The 25778-nt window shown below is 35.4% G+C and overlaps 1 protein-coding gene across 3 annotated transcripts in view; it reads left to right on the forward strand.

Annotated features, from left to right (window-relative positions):
* The window catches only part of Klhl2 (kelch like family member 2), a 91665-nt gene that overhangs the window by 35601 nt on the left and 30286 nt on the right, over nt 1–25778 (forward strand). For all 3 annotated transcript variants that reach the window (XM_076853644.1, XM_076853646.1, XM_076853645.1), the window contains exons 4-5: nt 740–861; nt 23830–23992. In XM_076853644.1, the coding sequence (XP_076709759.1) occupies nt 740–861; nt 23830–23992 (285 nt within the window). The remainder of the gene's footprint in view (nt 1–739; nt 862–23829; nt 23993–25778) is intronic.

The following is a 25778-nucleotide window of genomic DNA, read 5'->3' on the forward strand; positions in this document are numbered from 1 at the left end:
TATTTCTTTCCACAGTGGGTATTAGGAGGAAGTCTTGTGCCACTTTTTGTCAGGCAGTGTGGCGAAAGGGCACCTGAGTATGGTAATAAGTACTGGTATGGAAATGACCTCAGGGTGAGGTTATTGCAAACAACAAACAGGAATTGAATGTGGGCTGGAAGATCTCTGTAACAAGCTTTTGCCATTGACTAATCTCAGCATTTTATGTAATTTGTTTTTTCCTTGTTTCCTGCATAAGGCTTCTGATCTCCCACTGAGGGTTGAGTCTCTGTGTCTGGTATAGGCCTCATAGGCTCCTGTCAGGCATCTGTTTGCTGCATGAATGAACTAACCAAGTGGATCCTTTTCAGCAAGTGCTTATTGCTATTAGCCAAAGGAAATGACATTCTTCTTCTAGTAATGACTAGAAATTCATAAAATACACTGTTTAAAAGCATGGATAGCATTAGATACTGATAATACAGCAACAGGTGTTGTAGTTCATGCAACTGGACACATGACATGTTCATTGTTGTGACGCGATTTTTTCAGGTACAAGTGGGTAGCAGAAGTACATTTTGTGATTTGCCTCAGGTAAGCTTTTGGGAGAGTTAGGGGAGTGTTTTAGGGTAGCAAAATTGGCTGGTCGTTTTGCTTTCCAAATACAGAGTGTGGCAAGAAGGTGGATCCGTCTGTCTTGGCACTGATATTTCCATAGCAGTGTCTGGCTTTACCATCACTTTACTTCTTCGTGTTTTAGGTGAGATGAGTGAGAGCCGAGCAAAGAGAGTTCGGATAAAAGAGGTGGATGGCTGGACCCTGAGGATGCTAATTGATTATGTTTACACTGCAGAAATTCAGGTTACAGAAGAAAATGTACAGGTAAGAGCGAACACTTTACATCTTTTAGTTCTTTATACATGCAGTTTTTTAAATCAAAAAAGCATACCCACACAGTATATATTTTGTACCAAAGTAGCAGGATTTGTTGTTTAGATTGTAATTCTAAGGGACATTTGGAATGATTGCATCTTTTTAATAATGTTTGTGATTTCAGTATCTTTTGTATTCTTAAAGATTTGAGTTACAAATCCTTTAGTATTTGGAGTGTTGCTTGTTCTTTCATGAAAATACTGTCATATTCATTTATCACTACTGATTGATACTGCCCAGAATTTTTCTTTATTCCTTTGAAGGGTAAAGTCTAGAAAGGATGTTTTTGACTGCCAGTGGTCTTTTTACTGTTTTGCCATTTTCTTTAAGTAATTCTGCAACTTAGCTAAAAATTGACACTGTATATCTTTCTTTCTTAAAAAACATTATATATATTCCCTCCCCTCCAAATAATACAAATGGATGTGGAATAAAAAGTGAAATTTCCTCCTCGAATTTTTTGACCTATCCTAACCTACACATGTTGATCTACTCTTCTTCCCCAGAATGCAACTTCTGTTATCTGTAGGGATGAATCCTTTCAGACCATTTCCCATGCATTCATTCAAAGATGTATGTGTGTGCGCACACACAGAGTTTTCTTTACGTGATAATTATGTTTCTTTTGTACTTGGTCTATGGCTTGCTTTTTTCACTGAACGAAGTATTTTGGTCTTTAATATTATAATACCTGTAGGTTTGGATCATTCTTTTGAGTGGTAGCCCATATGGTGGTAGCATGTGTGATTTTTCACCTTTATAAAAATGCTATAGTGAATGGATGTTTTGATATTTGTATTCAAAAATTTCATAGGCTAAATTTCTTAAATTGGATACCAAATTGCCTTTAAAATATTTGTGTTTATTTATATTCTCTTTAGTTGGAACACTGTGTTTTGAAAACAATAGAAAGAACTTAGAAGTAAATTCTTAAATAATTTGTAAATTCTGCTTGCACAAAAAGGACTTCAGGGTTTAATCTTTTATCCCTTCTAGCTAATTGAAATATACTACAAAATATTTGTAGTTTGTGTTTGAACTTGCTAAGACATGCTGTGGTTTGTTAAATGTGAAATATGGGCAGGGATAATGTCTCCAGCTCGTCTCTGTAGCTGTTGCTTGGAAATCCTGTTTATGAGGTAAAGCATTTTAAAAACCTCCATGAATATTGGGGTGGTATATAAAGGTATATTAATTATATGCTAGATGAATGTTGGTTAGCATAGAAGAACATGTTGGGAGTCCTGAAATCATAGTATTGACATGACAGCTCATTCTGGACTTTTTTATGAAGTCAAACTATTTGCTGGATTCTGGGGCGTTGTTTTCAACAAGAATTTATCTTGGTTTCTTTTTTGCTTCTTCTTTATTGATTTTAGTGCATGCATGGCTCTCATTGTGTCCTATATCTACCTTCATCAAATGAATTACTGAGTTCTTTGATTCACATAATGGGCCACATGGGGGAAAATTGCTAAAGATGATTTAGGCCTAAGAGACCAAACTGTGAGTTCAGCCCTGAATGCTATTTGTAGTAGTTCCAACAATGAGGACATTGGCCCATTAGGAATTAGAAAACTCTCATGTTTCTTTTAATAACTATCACATTTCTATTCTGAAATATTAGTCACAGCCTTTCAGAAAACCTCTTGCCATGCTAATTTGCCTTTTGTTTACATTGCTTAGCTCTTATAGAAATATATTCTAAGAGTTGCATTTGGCAGACTTGTTAAAAATTCTTAACATTTGTATAGTTTATTTTTTTAGAGGGGGAGGATTGTCTCTTAGCATAGGGATATCCATATGTAAAGCCCTATTTTTTAGTCCTTTGAAAAGCACTTGTTTCGGAAAAGACAGTTTAGAAATAAAACTGCTTAAAATAAGCTGCCCGTTCCATAACAAGTATTTTCCAATGAACTAAAAAATGAAATTTTGCATATCAAGATATACCAAACTGCTCTTGCCTCTGTTTTATCTGTCTATACTTTATTAAGTAATTCTTGTAAAGTGCCATACACTTTTTAAGTAAAGGAGCAGCATGGTAGAGTGAGTTATCTGGTGTTATTAAAATGTTAAGCTGAAGTTTTAAATGAGTATGCCTTACAGTGGAACTGCTCTGAGTGTGTATTTCTTTAGAGTGCTGAAAGTGGGGACAGAATTTTCTGTAATTCAATTATTTATTGTTGTTGGTATATTTTCTCATTAGACCTAGAATAAAATCTTTTGCTAGGTGACCTCCCTTTTTTTTTTAAAGTTTCTATTTTAATAATAAAGTGCAGTACATAAGGAAGCAAGTGTCTTTGGGATTTCCATGTTTTTCTGGAGAACTCATAGCACGATAGGATGCTGAGTTCCACCTGCCCCAGAGTTAGCACAGCACCATAACCCTTCTTTCTGTGATTCCTGGTTTTGTTCCCTTCTATGGCACCATATGATCTCCTTATTATACAGGTTTGAAACAACATCATAGCTGTTTGAAGTGAAGGCTGTTGACTTTGAGTCAGAATGAGGGAATGAGTAATTTCAAAAATTAACTCCAACGAAGGAACAAGTGTTACTGTGTTATGTAAGCAATAAGGCTATTTCAGGTTTCTCTGATTTTGTGTGTGTGTTTCACTGATTTTTTTTTTTTTTTTGCTAGGTTTTTAAAGTTTGGGTTTTGATGTTATTTATGGCAAAGTTGGATGATAATTTGGGCTAAACAAATTTATAGTAATTTAGTTTTTCTGAAGAGAGAAGAAAAACATTTTTATCATGACTATGCTTTTTTTTTTTTTAAAAAAATATATCTTTTTAGTTGTAGTTGGACATTTATTTATTTATTTTTATGTGGTACTGAGGATTGAACCCAGTGCCTTGCACGTGCTAGACTAGTGCTTTACAGCTAAGCTACAACCCCGGCCCCCGTGACTATGCTTTTAATTCAACTTCCTTGTTGCTGCTGAGTAAATTAAAATTTAACAAACTCTAGAGTTTTCAAGCAAACTTTATAAACTTTATATATCCGGGGAGTAGAAAAAATAAAGCTAAAGTCTACCATAAAGTAGGCTTTTGAACTTTTGGGAGTCACGGATGCCTTTGAAAATCTGATGAAAAACTGTTGACCCTTTCCTAAGGAAATGGCATGTAAGCCTGTGTACACAAAGCTTTGCATATTTTCAGAGAATTCGTGTACCTTTGTTGCTCCTTCCTCATTGTTAGAATACCTGGCTTTGGCCTGGAGTGATGGTGCATACCTGTAACCCCAGTTTTTTGGGAGACTGAGGCAGGAGGATCACAAGTTCAAGCCAATTTGGTTAACTTAGTGAGACCCTGTCTAAAAAAATGGCTGGGGATGCAGTTCAGTGGTTTGTACCCCTGGGTACCACAAACAAAAATAAAAACAGACAGTACCATGATCCATCAATCCCAGTACCACGAATGAATGAACAAACACAAACCAGAAGCAAAAACTTGCCTTTAGATATAAAAAAATATAAATGTATGTATGTGTATATATGAATATGTATTAAACAGAATTTTCAAATGTATATATCTTCAACTATTTGCTTGGCATTATGTGTGTACATGTGTATCTCATTTGATGTTTTTTATGCCATGTAAGTTAGGTATTAACCCAATTTTAAATAGAAGAAATAGGCCTAGAAAGGTTAAGTATTTTTTCAACATCATAGCAGCTATGAAGTTGTTAACTAATTTATATTGCTTACAAATTTAAGAGATTTTGTGAATTGGAAGTATAAATACCTTTGTAATGGAAAAAATTTGTTCATTATTCAAAAGCTATTTGAACATTTTTGGAGTACCTTTAGATCTTGAGTTTTTTAAAGCATTTACTTCATTGCTAAATTTGTAGTTTTGTTACATACATTTTGACATCTCAGCTTTTGCATCATTGTTTTGGCTTGCTAAAAATAGGCAAGAGTTTTTCACTTGATGTAAGTGTGAAAAACAAAGATAAGGATTTTAATAAACAGTGCCAATATAAGAAGTGCTCTGATTTTCAAGTTAATATTATAAATGTTAGTCAAAAAGTACTGTCAATATTAATACTTTTTCATTTCAGAAGAATTTAAGAAATATCAGATAATTTTGAATGAATGGCTTTGAACAGTTCATTAAACTTCTGTGTTGCACAAGTAAGAATTATTTGAGACAGAAGTATCTCATCTTTTTAGAAATGGAACAGAATTCAGATGAGTGTTTCAAGAGACATTTAAAATCATTATTGGTAACACATGCACTGAATTTTTAACAAAATTTCAGTACAGAAGAAAATTCAGCATAGGGTATCTTGTTATTGGTGTAAAACAGGTTGTTTTTGAAGTGCTAGAAGTGATGTTGTATAGTGTTTTATCCATGTAGTGTTTCTAAAACGAGTATACTGCATAGAGGGTCTTACCTGGTACCAGGCCCACTGGCATAATAAAAAAAAATTAATTAAGCTGACTTAATCAATAAAAGACTATTAAGTGGAAAATCATTGAAAAAGAATATGTGCATGTCCTAGATATTTTTTTAACCTAAGACATATAAATGTACAACTGTATATCAATCTTTTATTCTAAAACTAAGCACAATCAAGTGATTGGAGACATACATGTTCTTTCTTGCACAAACCAAACCATAATCTTGCATGAACTATAATTTTCCAGTTTTTGAAAAAATATAGCAAAAACTGAGACACTTAAAAAGAAACCTCAGTGCATTGTCATCTTTGAATTATATACTTTCTTTTTCAATCCTCCTACACCTACTTTGATACACAAATTATTTTTGTGCAGTCACAAGTCACTCTAAAGCAATCAGCTTAGTTTCCATAGAAACAACTCTTTTTCCATTCACATTTTATTGGATTACATATATTCATTTAAATTATGTAATTTTAATAACAAGTACAGTTGTCATAAATAGATGTGGGAGCAAATCCAGCGTGTGTGTGTGTATGTGTGTGTGTTGGTAAAATACAGCTCACCTGGCAGAGCAAATTTGTGCAAGTATATTACAGGGTACGCTTTTCTGAGGTCATGGGAAGACTTGATTAATTAGGGACAAGGATTAAGGAGAGGTTGGCAAAGGTTGCTTTTGCTCTGTGTATTTCTGTTTTACATAGGTAAACACTGAAATGAAATTCCCATTAGATTTTTAAAAACCAGACATTTAAGATAACCTATCAGTTAAACAAATGTTGGTGAAGTATCTGCTAAATATCAAGTCTTGGTGCTACAAAAAATGAATAGGGAACAGAGCGTAATAAATATATACTTGACTGAGTTTGGATCTTAGCTGTGGCATTTCAGTGACATGTAACCTTGCCCAAATTGGTTAACCTCCTTAACCATTTTTTCTTGTCTATAAAAGAAGGATAATGCTATTATTCCTTACATAAGAACTTGTGGAACATAATTATGAGATAACTGGTTTATGTAAAAGTGAGACATAGACCTCACCAAAAACCTGGTTGAGATTAGAATTTGAGCCAGAAATGAGTGGGACTAAGAATAGGATCACTGACCTAAGGGAACAAGCACTTAATAACCATTTTTAAAACTGAGGGTAATATACAGTCCAAATTAAAATGTTCAAGAGTGAGTGACAAATTTAGTTCTGGGGGCATGGCAGTGGGAGTGTCATGGTGTTAGTGGCGGTGGTACCTACTGTTGGACTGCTTACAGTGTCTTTGATCCAGAAAGAGCTGTTCTGGGTGCATACTGATTCAAGCCTATAGCTCCTATTTTCTAGCTTATCTGCAAAGAGACTTGGTAGGGACTAGATGATTATCATGACCAGAGTCAACTAAAGTTAGGAGAGTCTTCCTATGGGCAATTGGATAGCAAGCCTAGAATCTGGGACTTGTCATATGGGGCTTTGGGGCTCATGTCAAGGCTTGGTAAGCATGAATGTGCTTAGGGGAGCATACCAAGTTTAGGACAGTAAGATTAATGCCAGACCATAAACACTGATTAGGTGCCAAGTAAACTTGACAGTCTTGGTTAGGATTGTTTTAGGACCAAATTGGACTAAACTTGAAGAACTAAGGTTTGTAAGATCTGTACCTAGACTAAGCTAGATCAGGTAAGAATTGATAGCCATTTTACTGCTTTTTATACATGACTTGCCTTTTTCCTTCCCTGCTTCTACTGTTGAGTTTGCAGGTTTTCTTCCACTGCCAGTATTGATCCTGATGAATTCCAGTTTTTAATCAATAGTTTATTAAACATTTATGGGTCATCTGTTATATGCTAGGCAGTGTTTTAGCCACTGACAAATGCAGAGTCAAGCAGGGTTGACAAGAAGATTACTGTCTTGAAAGCCAGTGGAAGAGAAGTCAGGGCCAGACAAATAATAAACCCACAGATAAATTTACATGGCCATTCTCTGGGGAGAAGTCATTTGAGCAGAGCTGAATGAAAGGAAGTAGGGAGTGAGGCAAAGATCAAGGCAGAGAACATTCCACCCAGAAGTACAAAAGACCTGAGAATGAGTTTGGCATATTTAAGAGTCAGGAGGAAAAGAAGCATTATTATTTAAGGAGAGTAGATTATGGAGAGAGTAGAAAAATATGAAACTGAAAATCAGATCAGAAAAAGTAGGATTTGTAAACTATGGTAATGAGGTTGGATTTGCTCTGTTTGTTGGGCTTTAGAAGGGGGGTTATGTTTTACACAGATTGCTTCTGTGTTCAACTGCTGTGTGGAGGAAGGACTTTAGGAGATAACAATAAAAGTTCATTTAAATATCTGTTGGAGTTGCCTAAGTTAGAGAATGTGTGGGTTGGGTATAGGTTTTGGGTACGAGATGGTGAACAGTGGTCAGATTTGGGAGATATTTGGATGTAGAGCCAATGAAATTTACTCATGGATTCTCCCCTCCCCTCAGTACTAGGGATTGAACCCAGGGGTGTTCTACTACTGAGCTATACACCCAGCCCTTTTAATTTTTTATTTTGAGATAGGAGCTTTCTAAGTTGCCCAGGCTAGTCTAGAACTTTTGGTCCTTACTTACTCAGAAATATTTGAGTGGGGATGGTGAATTATAGGGTTTTGCTTGTCTTCAATGACCTTGAAAAAAAACCTATTTAGATGTGATGGTGAAAATGAAAGCTGGATTGGAGTGTGCTGAGGAGAAGTAGACTTAAGAGAGCACAGAGAACCCCTTCAAAACACTGCGATGAAGGTGGATAGCAGTGTGCTGGCTGAAAGGGTCAGTGGGTTTGGGGGAGGGATTTTTTTTATATGGCAATATGTTAAAACACATTTATATATTAGCTAGAATGACCCATTAGAAAAGCAGATGACGATGAGAGAAAAGGTGTAATTGGGAAGTCCTTACAAAAGTGAGAAAGGTTGAGATCTAAAATAAATAGAGGGTTTTGTCTTGGGTAGGAGCTAAAAGATGTGCCACATCGTTAACCAGAGGAGAGAGAGACTGCTTACAGGTGCAAGCAGGTTAGTGGCTTGACTAGTGGAAAGGTTAGGTACCTCCAGTTTGCATCTCTTCATAAAGACTGTGACAAGTCATCAGCCAAAAGGAAGATGAAGAAAAGGGACACTAAAGATATTTAATCATAGTCTTGAAAGGGATGCAGGTCGATGCAGATGGATTCTTCTACGAGTGAAGTGTAGGAGAATTATCAGGCCATATTGGGAGCTCACCTGAGATTTGTTAGTCATAAAGATCAGCAAGAGTGGTTATATGATGTTCTTAAGCCATTTTTAGCCACTTATATAGTGTTAACGGAGATGATGAATGTATTAGCTGTTGTCATAAAAATGCTGTGAAACAAACTGCCAAAGCTCCATGGCTTAATAAAAAAAAAAAATCTATTGATTCTTAGGAATTTACACATTGGTTGAAGATTGGCTAAAACTAAGTAAACTTGGATGGGTGATTAGCTATAATCTACATTTTCTTCCTCTTACTCTTTCTGGTATAACAAAGTCTAGAACAGAACTGCATGAGTGGTATTTGAGAAGGGGTAGAGGAAGAGATGGTTGGAATTAAAAAACTGAGGTGGTCTCTCTGGTTGGAAGTTTGTTATCAAAAATTGTTAAATTGTGGTAGAGAAGAGAACAGTGATTTAGGTTTGAAAAAGTGATCAGTAAATGAATGGGACCTGACTGAGATATTGCAAGATAATCCCAGTAACGAGGGTGAGAGGACTTCAGAGAAGGTGAGTTTTGGGAAAAAAGAAGCATCAATGGGGAGCAACATTTGTGGCATTGAAGAAACATTTTTTTTTTTTTTTTTAGGTGTGGTTGGTGATCAGTGGTCCAAGAAATAAATTTAGCAGGTTATTAAAAACACTTAAAAAGATTAAGAAGTTCTACTCAGATTCCAGAGTCTAGGTACATAAGTGATAGAATTTGTAATCAGAGGATCATTTTGGTGAGCACAGAATCACAGGGAGGGCATTTTAGTTCAAAGGGATAAGAGAGGGCCCTTCGGAACTATTGTCCCATCATGGAACCTGTGTTTTAATTGATGTGTACCATGAAATCCAGTATCTCACCATTTTACATAATAATTGCTCTTCAGATAATTCACTTCTGATTTTTTTGCAGTATAGTAGTTGACTTGAGGATGTGATAAACTCTGCCAGCCATAGTTGCTCAACAGTAATGATTCCCAGCTAGAGAGCAGAATCCCTAGTATTTTGGATTTTTATGCATCTCCTTTTGGAGATTGAATAATGCAGACCATTTTAAACCTTATATTAAAAAATAATTTCTTCGGATAGAAACTGTAACCATACACTTGATTGTGTTTTAAGTTTAGTTACAGCCACATTCCAGATCTGCTCCACATTGCCCTTCAGTCATCTTGATTGGATGACCATTCTTCATTCCCAGCCACTCATTTAGAAGTTGCCCAAATACTAAAGGAGTTAATGAAGTTCAGTACAAGACTCATCTTCAAGGAGAACAAAAACATCTACTGAGCAGTTTCGTAAGTATTTTCAGTGGCCTCCTAGGATAAAATTATTTAAATTAATGTATAAAGCTGCATATTTAGGTTAAATTGAACAACTCAGAAAATAATAATAAGCCCTTGGAATGGTTCTGTGCTGGAAAGCTTCATGGGCCAGTGGACTGTAGCTAATTATCATATTAGAATTCAGAGCTCAACTCCTAAACTTACCATTGACTACAAGAATGGCCTTGAGTAAGACATTAACCTTTCTGTCTATTTCCCAGCAATTAAATGAGGCTAATAATGCTTTGCTGCGTCATAGAAATGCTATAAAATGTACCAGTTAAAACTTGCAAAAATTTTAAAATTCCTAGTGAATATTAAGTAGAAATAAGAAATGTGCAGCAATAAAAGACTTGAGGCCATGAAGGAGAAGAAGTCATTAAGATTGTTTGAGACCACTGTGTAGAAAATGGCTTATCTGACCTTTCCCTTACTCTTGTATGTTCTGAATCAGGACATATAAAAATATTCTTAATTTTTCATAAGGTTCTCTTTACTCACTGAGTCTTGTGTGTGTGTGAGTTAAAACATCTGTTTTCCAAATATTCCAATTCAGTTATGTTTTACTCCATAAGTTAAGAATATAAAACAAATGAAAAACTTATAATTTAGTATGAAAAGGCACTGGAGTCAGCTAGTTTGAGAAAACCTTAGAAACCTTATTATTAGGACATTTCGTAAAACTAGATGAGTATTTAAAGTTCTTGTTTGGGACAAAGGTAGGTACTTCAGAAGCATTAGTAAGTAAGTTACTTTTTATGGCTTTATATCTGTGTTCTGTTTCCCTTCTGAGATAGAGTAAGTCGTTTGTGAGCAAAAGGGTTTGGTATATAAGGTATAGAATCTTTGAAGATGTCCACAGAGTTGAATCATTTTGAGATTTATGTTTCAAGTAACTCTGTGTGGTATGTAAAAAGCATTTATCTTGATGAATCAAAAATGACTTCATCCTGATTATGACTTAGAATGTTATAATAGCATTGTAGGTGGACTTTTTTTCTTTTTCTTTTTTTTTAGTTGTTGACAGACCTTTATTTGCTTATATGTGGTGCTGAGAATCAATCCCCAGTGCCTCACAATGCTAGGCAAGCACTCTACCACTGAGCCACAACCCCAACCCCCCGCCCCCCCACTTGTTTTCCTTGATCTTTGATACTTGCTTTATGTTGTTTAGTGTGGAGCTAGCACATTTGGATCAGGCTGGTTGCCACTGTTCAGGCAGGGTATGTCTCCAATTCAGTCTAGGTGATAAAGAGTGTAGAGTTAAATTACCTATGGTTCTGGCATGTTTGGCTTGAGGTTAGCCAAAAGCTTAAACTCTAGGAATTTTGACATACAATTTTTGAAAATATGATTACCTTTTGAACTTGGATATCCTAATTTCATTGTTAGGTTAGTAAATTTACTGTGCTTTTGATAATCTGGATTAAGTGTACTCGTTCCTTTCCTTAGAATATACAATTTACTAATTCTTTATTTCTTGTGAAAATAGCATGTAGCTATATCACTAACATGTATTCACAAAGTTAGCGAACCCTGTTTTAAGTTAAGTTTACAAATACTAGTGTAGAAATTGGGTCAAGAAGTTAATTTCATTTTATTTTTGTTTACTTCTTATTTTTGGTTATTATTTTCCATTATAAAACTCTGTTTATGAGTGCCAACCTTTGATGGTTCATATCTTAGTGGTGTGTGTGTGTGTGTGTGTGTGTGTGTGTGTGTGTGTGTGTTGCTAGGTTTTGATCCAAGGGCCTCCTTCCTGCTAGGCAAGGGCTATACCATTGAGCTGCAACCACAACCCCTTAGCATGGGTTTTAAGTACTTTAGGTATAATTCACATACCATAAATCAAAACTGACATTTTTTTTAGATAAAGGCATGTACTCAGAATGATGCAAATCAGTTTTGAAAGATTATGGAAAAGTGCAGTCATAGAGGAAAAGGTAAGAAGGAGAGAGAAAAAGAGGAAAGAACAAGAAGAAAAAAGAAGAAGGAGTAGTATGTGATGTAGTAATATGGTGCCCTGGGGAGATGTTTAGATTACTTCCCCTGGCCTAGGGCATGACTGCCACAAAAAGAAAGAAATGAAGACAAATTATTTTGACAATTGTATTTGGCATGTAATTTGTCAGTTACCATCCACAGTTGTTATAAAGATACCCATGCACCACCTTTGAAAAGCAAGAGATATCTTCTTGTATTAAGAGTCTCATGTCTTAACCTCTGTTTTTTGAGTTAACTGATAATTTTGGTCTCTTAAACTTGCTTTCTTATATTTTATTTTATTTTTATTTTTATTTTTTATTTTTGGTGCAGGATTTGAACCCACTGAGCCACATCCCCAACCTTTTTTTTTTTTTTTTTTTTTAATTTTGAGAAAGGATCTCACTAAATTGCTTAAGTCCTCAATAAGTTGCTGAGGCTGGCTTTGACCTTGCAATCCTCCTGCCTCAGCCTCTCAAGCTGCTGGGGTTATAGGCATGCACTACCATGCCTGGCTATATTTTAATTTTTAAAAAGAGTTTTGAGGCCTACTGAAGGTAATTTTTGGTCCTTATTTTTTTCTTTTTTCTTTTTCCTTTTGATGCCTCAACTTACCACTATAATTTAAATCGTTTAAATTCTGTTTTTGGAAGGTAGGTGTGAACTCATGTTAGTCTGTTCTTTAGTTATTCAAGGAATTCTGAGGGGAAGGAAGGAATTCTGAAGGATCCATTGGAGATACAGAAGGAGATTTTGATTATTAGGAGCAAAACAACATTTGTTGAGAGACTTGAAGTCATTTTTTAGAAATTTGTAGTGATTTTAAAGAGAAGGGGCCAAAGGAGAGGAGATTGAAGTATTGGATTCTTATAAATGATAATAGAAATAGTACACATTATTCACTTGGGAAGAAGGGACTGCCTGCCTTGTGTTTCAGTCACTTTGCCAAGCATTGACCTCATTTAGTTTTTATAACATCGTGGAGAAAGAAGTGTTTCTACAGATGAGAAGATTGTAGTTCAGAGGGGCTGAGTGATTTTCTAGGATCACACAGCTAGGGTGAAATTATCCAGATCCAAGCCCAGACTTCCTGATTGAAACCTATGGTGTGGTTTTCATTCTGCATTCTTTTCATATTAACCATTCTGCCCCAAGATTTTATAGGAACTCAGTGACAGATTGGGATTAATGTCTACAGCTCCTACCTCTCCCAGCTTCATTCCCTCTGTGCCTGTGGAGTACAGACATTGGGATACAAAGACCACTTTGAAGGGCAGAGTGTTGGAATGAGGGAAACTGTATATACCTCAATAAATGGAAGCACTCACTTGTTAGAATTTGAGCTCTTAGATGGCTGGTATATTTGTATGTTTTGTTCACTGCCATATCTTTGGAACCTAGACTAGACATTGGTACATATTAGGTGCCTGGTAAATAAATAGTGAGTGAATCAGTGCTCATTAGGATAGACAGGGCCTGTGATGAGTGAAAGCTGAACTACATAAAGGTCCTGGCTGGAATGAGACAAAAGAAGAGTCTGAGAGCAAGTTCTCCATGTCCTGAACAAGGAACAAGGGACAGGAGTTTGGGGTCTGGGAGAACTGGTCAGTGCACAGCAAGGTAGAGCGGGGAACTGACGCCTAATAGGACAAGGTCCCTAGTTAGAGGTAAGGAAGGGCAGGTGGGCGGGAACTGGGACTGGGGAGCAATGTATTCTAGCGCCCAAAGTCACATAAGCACTGGCATAAAGTCAGCTGTGTTGAGCTGCTTAAGTAGACCTGGATATTGTCTCTGACTAGAGGCAGTTGAATCCAAATCTAGTGCTACCAGCTATAGAACTGAAGAAGGTAAGGGCAGGAACCATGATCAATGAGACCAGTAGGTCACTTTCTTTACTTATGTCCACTGTGTGTTAGAAGAAATTGTGTTTGTTCTTTGTGTGACTTGATTTCCATTAAGTTTTCCTAATATGGTTATATGTTAAAGATGTATCTCATTTAATTCTATAATATGGTTGTATGTTATAGCAAACATTTTATAAATGTTATTTTTGCAGTTAGTCTTATAGTTTTCATTATTACTGATCATAACATTTTATCATGTGTATTTGCTGCAATTTACTCACTTGTTGCCATGTTGTTGGATCATTAATTGTTTCTGTTTAAAGTTCATTGGTTGATAAGCATGTTCTGTTTTTGAAATTATTTTCTCTGGGTGAATTTATAGAAGTGTATTTTCAAGATCAATACTTTAAGCTTTTGTGGTTTTTGGATACCTCTTAATGAATGGCTTATTTGCTTTCTAGGAGAGTTGACTAGTTATAGTGATAGCAAACATGTGCTAGGGGCTAAGGCCTACCGTACCTTGACTTGAAAAGGTATATTATATCTTGACTTGAAAAGATGTATTATTACTGATAAAAATTTTTTTTAAATTGTATTAAAATTCATCTCTCCTACATTATTCATTTTATAGCTGTTCCTTCCATCATTTTTAACCCAAGGTTTCTCTTAAAACTTCAACTTCCTTGACATTGGCTCAAATGCATTATGAAGACAGCACACCTACCTTGAGTTGTGGAGAAACTTAAAAGTTGCTCAGCCATTTATAAGAGCATTCATTATGTGACCCTATAGCATACTACCTCTATGTAAGTCAGGACTTTTTCCCCTTGGACTTGACAGAGCACTCACAATGGAATACTGAGATTTAACTCCCTCCCTCACAAGATGATGTTCAACCCCAGATCATTCACAACACAGTGGCTTTCTGTTTTGATCAAATATTCCTATCATAAAAGATAAAATTATGGGCTGGGGTTGTAGCACTGTGGCAGAATCTTCTAGTCATCTTCCTTAATCAGTGGTGGCTTTTTTACCCCATTTCTTTGTTCATTACCAAAAGCATTTTTGAAAAATATTTATTTTTTTAGTTGTAGTTGACACAAGACCTTTATTTTATTTATTTATTTTCACGTGGTGTGAGGATCCAACCCAGGGCCTCATACATGCTAGGCAAGTGCTCTACTGCTTTCAACCCCACCCACCAAAAGCATTTTCTGAGTATAAAATATGTAGCCTTTCATTTGTCTTCATGTGTTGGAAATCAACATATCTAAATGAAAAATTTTTTCCCTTTTTTTACCCAATCAGTCATAAACTGCTCTCATTGTTTTTATTTACATTAATTTTCTTACTTTTACATACTCAGTTACTTTGGCACATTTTGTAAAATTATGATTTTATCTTTTAAAAAAGTTAGTTTTTTTTTTTAGTTGTTGATGGACCTTTATTTTATTTATTTTTATGGGTGCTGAGGATCAAACCCAGTACCTTACACATGTTAGGCAAACACTCCACCACTGAGCTACAACCCCAGCCCATGATTTTATCTTTTATGTTTGGGAATATTTGATCAAAACAGAAAGCCACTATGTTGTGAATGATCTGGGATTGAACATCATCTTGTGACGGAGGGAGTTAAATCTCAGTATTCCATTGTGAGTGCTCTGTCAAGTCCAAGGGGGAAAAGTCCTGAATTAGAGGTAGTGTGTTATAGGGTTACATAATGGATGCTCTGGTAAATGGTTGAGCAACTTATATTTAAGTTTTTCCACAATTCTGCAAGGTAGGTGTGCTATCTTCATTATCCATTTGAGCCAATGTCAAGAAAGTTGAAGTTTTAAGAGAAACCTTGGGTTAAAAATGATGGAAGTAGCAGCTGTAAAATGGATGAATTAGGAGAGATGTCTTTCAGACTGCCTGCAGGTTATATTACCTCCAAATTTCTTCTTTCTGTAATCTCTTTGCCTTTGTACCTCATTGATTATACTGTTGGAAATTCTCTCGGTTGCAGGTAAATTCTGCTTCAGAGTCAGTCTCTCTTAAAACTTTAAATACCTCTGGAAGGAATTTATTTTGGGAGGCCGTGCATTATTAACTATAATGTGAGCCAATAAGAAGGTTTTTTTTTTTGTTTGTTTGTTTGTTTTTTTGTTTTTAATTAAATCCTGCTGGCAGCAGCTATCCCAAGAGATGGAGCTCAGTTAAGTGTGTTGGGAGGAAAAATACTTAGCATTCACAAAAGAAAGACAGATCAGATCTGGGTGGAGAATCATAGTTGGGTGCAGAGAGCAGAGAGGAATGGTTCCTGGTAGCTGAGGCGTAGTCTTGAGAGGCAGAAGTGTGGATAAGGAGATGGTAAGATGTCAGGGACTGATACTTCCTATTTCAAAACTAGGCCAGCCCTGTATTCCAGAAAGAGGAAGGAACCTCTTCCTCCTTCTTTTGTGCACTGCCCCGCCCCCAGGTCAGAGCAGTCAGGTAATACTATTAAACTTTTGATTTTGTGGCTTATAACCATTTATTATACTATTTCTGAGCTATGGTGGCATAAATTGGGTACTGAGTACAGATTTTAGGAGGTACATACTAGTCAAAGTTACTGGTATCTTCCCTCTGCTAATGACCTTTGGACAATTGTTTCCTTGTTTGTTTTTAGGTCATTTCTGGCACATTAAGTAAATAGGTGCTTTGATATAGATGTAAAGTGACTGGCAAATTAATAAAAATCATCTTGTAGCAGTGTACTTACAGCAAAGTTAAACAGAGACTGAGCTGTGAGTTTCATGTTTGCATGTGTTCTTAGACATCTGCAAGCCTTATATATGGAGCAGTCAGCCACTTGGTAGTCTTTTCTTAATAAACAAATGGCTCATGGCTCAGGATTTAAGTCTTACTACATAAATTATTTCCCTCTATGGAGTCAATGCCCAAGCTGAAAATAAACTACAGATCCTAATAGCCAAGCAGAAGGAATGTACTTGTCTAAGCGAAATATCTTATATGTAATTTGGCTTGTCAAACAATGTGAAAGAGGATGAAAGCATCTTACTTTAAAATGTGCAGCTGGTTTGTGTACAAGTGTCACATGGATGCTCATTGTATGGCTTGGGCGTCGTCCTTGTCTAGTGTTCTAGTCATCTTCCCTAATCATGATGGCTTTTTTACCCCCTTTCTTTGTTCAGTGCTGAAAGCATTTTCTGAGTATGAAATGTGTAGCCTTTAATTTGTCTTCGTGTGGTGGAAATCAACATATCTAAATGAAAAAAATTTTTCCCTGTTTTACCCAATAATAGCACTTTGTTAGTTTTATTTAATTAGTGACGATGTTCTTCTACTTCATATTTCTTTAGATATTTTAAGGTAACTGCTCTCACAAGAATGCAAATAATATATGGAGAGCCTATTCAATGTCCGTTTTGTAGGACAACTTGATGATGAAAGGCCTGTGAGACTCCTGGTACTCAGAGGATGGATGGGCCAGTGTGAGGCAACCTCTGGTGACTGGGGAGCTACATCTCATAAACAGCTCTCCTTACCCACTGTTACCTTGGCTAGCATTCTACAGATGTAGAAAGTCATTCCTTGCTTCTTCCTGACTTTCTTTTGAATGATATGATCATTTAAATGGTACACATTCATTATAGAACACTTAAAAAATTTTGCAAATAAATAAAAATAAGTAAATAGAAAACCTCCATTCTATCACTAACCAGAGATCATACTTACAAACAATGGCAGTATATCCCTTGGTATTATCCTTGTGTTTATGTATTGTGTGTTTTACCAAAAAATAAATAAAAAAGAATCAAACTGAATATTCTTTTTAAAAACTAGCTTTTTATGCTGATTAGTGCCATGCATTGCTTAATGATGGGGGTATAATCTTGAGAAATTTATCATTAGATGATTTCATCAGTGTGCAAACATAGAATGTACTTATACAAACCTGAATGAAATAGCTACTACATACCTGGCTATATGGTACAGGTAGCATCTTATAAGCAGCTTATTGTTGACTGAAATGTTATGTGATGTTTAACTGTATGTTAGGAACATTTTCCAAGTTATTAAATGTTTGCCTACAAAATCTTTTTTTTTTTTTTCATAGTTTCTTGATGAAGCCTTTATTTTTATGTGGTGCTGAGGATCGAACCCAGGTCTCGCCCGTGCTAGGCAAGCGTTCTACCGCTGAGCCACAATCCCAGCCCCCTACCAAATCTTTTAAAACTTTTTTTGTGGTGTTAGGGATTACCCACTGAGCTACATCCTTAACTCTATTTTGAGACCGGGTCTTGCAAAGTTGCTGAGGCTGGCCTTGAGCTTGGAGTCTTTTGCTTCAGTTTCCTGAGTAGCTGGGATTCTATATGTGCACCACTGTGCCTGGCCCCCATTTTTTTTTAATATCATGATTTATTTCCAAATGTTTTTTAATAGCTGCAAAGTATTCAGTTTCATTGACATTATAGAATTTGCTTCATTATCTGCCATTATTGGACATTTAAATTCTTTTTAATTTTTGATATTGTAAATAGCATTATAGTTAACATTCTTATAGTTAAAATATCCACATTCACAGTTTAATTTATTGCTCAGTACAATGATTGGGGGCTCCTTTGAAAGCAAGTCTTATGTATTTAGTTTATTTGGGCACTGATTCCAGGGAGCCAGGAATGAGTGAGTTGGGGTTTGAACTGGAAAGGAGGGAATCCAGTTCAGAGGTATGGTATTGATCTAGCCACAGCTAAGTGTGATGTGTTTACTCTCCCTTTTGAGGAGCTGTATGAAATATGTCTCTGAACTATCTGCTTAGGGATTAAAGGGAAAAGTCTTTATTTTCCTTTGGACCATTCTGTTTTTTTTTTGTTGTTGTTGTTGTTCTAATTATCTATACATGATAGCAGAATGCATTTCAATTCATTATACACAAAGGGAGCACAACTTTTCATTTTTATGGTTGTATCACATGTGCAGTCTTACATGTACCTAGGGCGGACCATTCTTTGCTAGTGGAGGGTGGTCCTTCAGCATTATTTTCCATGCTTCTGTATGTGCAGGTCTGAGTGCCTAGTGCCAGAGTCCCAGGTAGGAAGCTGGACAGAGGTATGGCAGAGACTGGGGTAAAGAATTGCATTACATCTTCCCAAAGATGATCAAAGTCTGCTCAAACCTGCTGATGGCCTTGGCAGCTTGAGCATGAGGTAGGGCTGAGAGGATTTGATACAGGACACAAGAAGTGTCCCATACAGATGCATTCCTAGAAATAGAGTGTTGGTAATTCTGACACAGAATTCATCAGAATTGTACCCCTTTCATTTTTTTTTTAATCTGGTACTGGGGACTGAACCCAGAAACTCATGCATGAGGTGCTCTATCACTGAGCAACATCCCTCGCCCTAAAATTTATATACCTCTGAAGTAACAAATGAGTTTACATTCAAGTTGATTTATTTATGAAGAATATTTTCCAAATCATTAAGTATTTGTCCACCAAATCTATGTATTGCTATAGACCTGGGGATACAGCAAGGGATAAAATGTGATCCTGCTGTTACGTATTCCTTTGCAGGGAGATGAACACTAAACGTGGGAACAAATACACAAGATCAGTTCGTTCCAGTTGTGTTAGTCCTGTGAAGCAAATAAAATGAAGCAAAGCTATTAGTAGTGACTTGAAAGGGACTGAGCCCGTGGTAAGAACACCAGGGTCTGAGTGGAGACTCTCAGAGAGTCACCTACTTTACATTTCCCCTGGCTTTGGGAGTGTGGCTCTCCCTGTATAAATGTGCTATTGTATTTAATCACTCTGAGATTCTTAGACTCTATGATTAACATTTAAGTATATAGAAAATTATAATTATTCTTTCTTATATGTTTTAGAATATACTTCATTGTCTTAGATCATTAATCTCAAGAGTTAATATTAGTGAAGTATAAATAAATGGAAAATTTCCATTGTGCATTTATTTTAACTATAATCTACTTCATGTAAGAATTATCACTGTTCATGTGCTCCTTTGCCCTAGACAACTCAGAAAAATAAGTTTTTAAGATGAAAATTTATTTGTTGGATCTTGAAGTGACAATGCCCAAGATATTTTTGTGACCCAGAGCAAATTAAGAAATCACCTCTTTGCTTTGCTAAGTATTTCCACTTTTTTATTAATAGTATAATTTAGCCACTTCAGTAGAAAATAAGTCCTGGGGTTAGAGTACCCCAGGTAAAAGCATGTTCTTATTTGTCACTTTTATGTGAATCATAGGAATCAGCATGTTATTAGATATGAAAGATTAGAATATTAAATCTCATTTTTTAAATCAACATTTTCCAAATTTCAATCATTTATGTGCATCCTCTAGAATTTTGTTATATTCTGTACCATGAATACTGTTAAATATTTAATGTTTTTCTCTACATTGACTTCATTTTTATTTAAATAAATTTATTTAGGAAAGAATATTTATATTATTAAAAAAGTGAAAGGTAACTTTTAAAATATATTCCTCTTATATTCATAGCCACGAACACAAGGTCTGTGTGCCTTCTGAAATAGTTGTACCTGTCTTAGTTAATACTGCTCACGTAGGAGGCTTGACCTGTCCCATTCCAAGTACGTGACCTTAGGCAAGTCAACCAACTTTTCCAAACCTCTAGACGAGTGTTTAGCTCCATACTTGATACAGTAATTACTCAGTAAATGGAAGCAACTAAGAATGCATTATTGAAGTGGTTGCTGTCTTTATTACTATGATGAAAAGAATATTAGATATTTAGAAATTTACACAAGTACCTTCCTTCTGCACCTAAATATGGAGTGGAAGGTATTATAACTGACTAAGGAGTTGGCCAATCTAATTGTATCCATAGGTTTCAATGGCAAGCTGTTTGACTTATTTAACTCCTCATGAGTTTGGTTTCCAAAACAGTTTATTGGGAACCTTGATTTAATTCTAAAGTATCCAGTTCACAGATTGCCAGCTGTCTGAGTAGTTTTGATCATGGAATATGTTTCACCTAAAGTCTGAGTATCCTTTATTATTTTTTATTTTAACTGGCTGTTCGACTAATCCACAAAATAAGCAAGGTCATTGGTGAGGCCCTGACTACTTTCCTGTTTTCATTTATGAGTGACTGTTGGTCACCAAATGTCATGTTTAGCAAGTTGGACCAATTAGTGATTGTTTTTGAAACTGTATGTAATTATGTAAGCTAAATAGTCTAGCACTAGTAAAATTACATCATAAAACTGACTCATTTTGAAAGGATTTATTGACAAAAGAAAAATAGGAATAAGCACTTTTTATACATTTGGCCCAGTTTATAAGTTTAACGTATATTTGCCAAGCATGGAACCATTTGTCTCATCACTGCCATCAATAAAAATTATATGTTTCTAGCTGCACAGCACACTGATGAAATAACTTTTATATTGGACTTATATTAGTCCTTTCCAGATCTGAGATTCTATGATTTTATGAGTTTTGATCTCCTCTAAGGTAGATCTGGACTTTGTAGTGATGAAGTTGAAAACAGTGAAGGGAAATAAAAATTTAAAAACCTGTTCTAGCTGCTTTTTTTTAGATGGCGTATATGTAAATGTGAATATATATCATGTGTTAGCATAATATGTACTAATTACTGTTTTTTTTTTAATACTTAAAAATATATTGTATTGTAATCCTAGCAATTCAGGACCCTAGATAGGAGGATCGAAAGTTGGAAACTAGCATCAGCAACTTAGCAAGGCTCTGAGCAACTTAGTGAGAACTTGTCTATAAATAAAAAGGGAGGATGTGACTCAGTGGATCTGAGTCAGTGGGTAAGCCCTTTGGTTAAATCTCTGGTACAAAAAAAAAAAAAAGAATATATCTTATCGACTATCCCATTTGTATAATTTCTTTGTTTGAGTAACTGCCAAGTATTCCATTGAATAGATGGTTATAGTTATTTAACCAGTCTCTTTATGATTCAGGCTTTTCCCTAGCTTCTCTATTAATACTACAGTAATGCTGTAATAAAAATATCTGTACATATAAAATTTTGCATGTTAGCGTATCTGTAGGTTAAATTTTTGAATCAAAGATTGTGTTAATTTGTAATTTGATTGAAACAGACAAATTGTTCTTCATGGAAGTTGACCCAAGATACACTCCCACCAGCATTGTGTAAGCAGGCCTGTTCCTGATCAACCACTTTTTCCTCCCTGTTTTTCTGTGTTACCAAACAACTTTGAATACTACTGAACTACACTCTTTTGTCCCTGGGAAAGTGCTGATTAGATGAGTGATCTTTACCATTTATGTAAATTTCACACACTGAGTATTACACCGAAGACCATTTTCCAAACTATATGTGTTTGCTGAATTAAATGACTGTGCTGTTAAGCATCTTGGAATGTGCTTTATATTGCTTTAGAGCACAATTATACCATCATAGAAAAACCTCTAATTTGAAAATTATCAACAAATTAAAAGTCTTCCATGGAGATTCATTCTCATAACATAATGAAGCACACTCCATATTGTGCAAAAGGTTTGACTATAACCACGTTATTTATACTTTATTTTTCTTCAAAGAAAAAGGCAGTTTCTAGTTACCATTTCCCTTTTTCAGAGAAAACTATTAGTAGTTGATAGATTTGGGTTAAAATACAAAACATCACCCTCTTGGTCTTTAGTTTTATTCATTAATATTTGGTTGTGTTCAGCAGACACACCCAGGGCTTCTAGATCCCAGAGTGAAAGTGTCCGTGTTTCATTTAAGAAAATACAGGTAGTTTGTGATATAGAAAGACATATGAGTACTATGATTCTTTACAAATTTATATCTTTTTACATAGATTTAGGAAAATCGTAAAAGGTATTCATCAACTACTGTTTCCTCTAATTATTTTCTTTGGACTACAGTGTGGTATATATATTAAAGTAACTCCTGAAGGAACTTAGAAGGTTTTTTTTTATGCTAACATCTTTTCTAAAATTGACCATTGTTAAATAGTTGATTTTGCGGGGAGCGGCCTTTTTGAAAGAATGGTAGGTATTCAGTAACTTACTTTCTTTTTATTTTATTTTATTATTATTGTTGTTTGAACCAGGGATTGAATCCAGGGGTGCTTAGTCACTGTGCTACCTCCTGAGCCCTTTTTTTATTTTTGAGACAGGATCTTGCAAAATTGCTTAGGGCTTTACTTAACTGCTGAGCCACTGTGTCTGGCATTCAATAACTTTTTAAATGAAGTTTTTCTCAATTTGATTTTCAAATCTGGTCCTTAAAATAGTGCTCTCCTCATTCACTTATAAGAAAAAAATGGCTCCATTATTGTTCTATTTGAAAAGGAGTATAATCTTAGTTGTAGTATTTATAGTGAGGATAGTGCTTAAATTCTACAAAACAACTGATAATTGATATCAAATTGCTTGGAGTTATTGGAATACAAATATGAATTTAAAAGTTATTAGGCAATTACTACTTATGCTTTTTATTTCAGTAATGTATTACATTCTAGAGAAATTGCTTGTAACTAGAGATTCATGTTGAATTTTAAATTATTGTACCCTTATAATTATGATCAAAGTATGCTATATACATGTATGGGTATGCCTCAGTGAAACACATTTTCTGTATAATTAAAGTGCACTCTTAAAAAATGGCTAAATAAAGTTGTTCTACCCCCTAAAAAAAGTAGTTTGTTGTATTATTCAGACAGTGGAAAAGCAGGCCTTCTGAAAAATGTGGCTTTGTTTGGGTACACCCCTTACTCACAAAATTCTGAAGCTCAGGACCATTGCATTAAGCAAACAAAACTATTTTATTGAATGATAGCACCCCCTAGCTTACTAATAATGGATGTTTTTAAAAATTCAGGAACATTTTGTTTATGCTTATCAAACAAACCATAAATATAATATGATCTGATATCTTATATTCTTGAGACTGCTGTGAACTTTGAACGATTCCTTAGAAATTATAGAGAATGAAGAGTCATTACCACTTTTGCAAATAATTGTTACATTTGTTTTCTATGGAATACTTGGGTGTGGATGACTGGACCTCTTGTGCCCTTTGGAGAAGCAGGTAAAATAGCAGTGGCCTAAGACTTTCCCTTGTGTGTTACAGGTACTTCTCCCAGCAGCTGGTCTGTTACAGTTACAGGATGTGAAGAAGACTTGCTGTGAATTCTTGGAATCTCAGCTTCACCCTGTCAACTGCTTAGGAATTCGGGCTTTCGCTGATATGCACGCATGCACAGACCTCCTGAACAAGGCCAACACCTATGCAGGCAAGTGGAGTAGACTTCAGCTGAATTGGAGACCAGGAGGAATATGGAACTCTTGTTCTCATGTGCTTTTGCAGTGGTCTCTGTAAAGTCATATAATGTTTATGGATATGAGTTTTATAAAAAATACTTATTAAAATCTTATAATGGTAGCACGGCATAATTGAAACATGAAATTCTCAACTTAAGAGTGACTGTAAAAATGTAAATTGGTGTTGGGACTGAATAATAGAATAGCTAGTTTTGTGGAAGTATTGATCCCTATGTATTTTTCTTTCAAATTGTCAAAGGAATAGGCATATGAGAAAATGCATTCATGTGAAATTAAGTTATTTGTCTTTGTGATTTTTTTATGTCTTTTTCTTGCATCCTTAAAAATAGTTCTATGTAATGTTTTGAACAACCAATAAAAAAAATAGTTTTGTGGATTAAAAAAAAAATCTGAAAATCTAGATGTGTTTGGGTAGAGTAGAAAAGTAGGTCCCAAGTGTAGGCAGCCCTCTCCTGAGATAGCAGTTGCCAAGACTTTCTGGCCTTGGTCCCTGGCATAGGGATGCCTGTCAGCTGCTGTGCAGGCTCCTTCAACCCGCACCCCCAATCTTATAGTTGGGGAGGAGAGGTTATTGTTAAATCTTTGGATGTATCTAATATTCACAAAAGTAACCTATACTTTATTTTTCTTTGAGTTTATGAAAACTTAAAAATACATAATTAAAAGTGATTATTAGGACATTTCTAAGCTTGTTAAAAAAAATCTTTCCAGCTGTGCAAGTGGCGCACACCTGTAATCCCAGCAGTTTATAGAGAATTGCAAGTTCAAAGCCACTGGAATGGACTTAGAGAGGCCTTAAGCAACTTAGTGACACCCTGTCTCTAAATAAAATATTAAAAGGTGGGGGATGCTGGGGATGTGGCTCAGTGGTTAAGCACCCCTGGGTTCAGTCCTTGGTAGCAAAAAAACAAAATGAAAACAAACAAACCATCTTTCCAGGAGACAACTGGTAGAAGTTATAATACACCATTTGCTTGCAAGACTTTTGTCCTGCATCTTTAAGATTCAGTAGCAACCAATCCTATAGAAACTTCTAGTGTTCATTGCTTTTTAATAAGCTCTAGCATACTACCTCTCCCAGCCTTCAGATACAAGAATCTTTTTTCTAAGCTCTACTTCCTTCATTGTGCTTACACTAAAGAGAAAAGGAGCTTTCTGTTTTATAGGTGTGGGTAGATGGTGTGTGTGTTTGTTTTTACGTGCATAGAGCAATGGAGAGACATATTTCTAGAATCTGTTGTATTAACCAAGTAATGATTCCGAGTGGTTAGTTTAAAAAAAAAAAAAAATCCTACAGTGTTTCAGTAAAGCACAATAGGTTCTATGAATTTTAGCTTTATGGATTTCTTGAAGATGGCCTTACTACTCTTTATAAAATTGTTTCAGTGGGAAAATGTAATTTGAGTTCCATGAAGCTGATTTATGGATAAGCTTTTATAACAACCTTTCTATAAGTTGAGGAATGCCTACATTACAATGCAAGGTGTACACCTTTTGCATGGGGTAAGGCATTTTAAGAAAAAAACAGATAATTTAATTCATTGGTACATTCCAGTGCAACCACTTACATTCTTCAGTTAAGTAGAAAATATTTCTTCTAAATCCAGTCTCCATTAACTGCTAGACATAATACACCTGTTGTAATTGACTTAAATTAGGAAATTCCAGGAAACTTATATATTTTGGATAATTTTTCTCTACATGCAGCAATTGCTATTTATATCTTTTTCAGAATGC

Source organism: Callospermophilus lateralis, chromosome 4, assembly GCF_048772815.1.
Source record: "Callospermophilus lateralis isolate mCalLat2 chromosome 4, mCalLat2.hap1, whole genome shotgun sequence".
NCBI lineage: Eukaryota > Metazoa > Chordata > Mammalia > Rodentia > Sciuridae > Callospermophilus > Callospermophilus lateralis.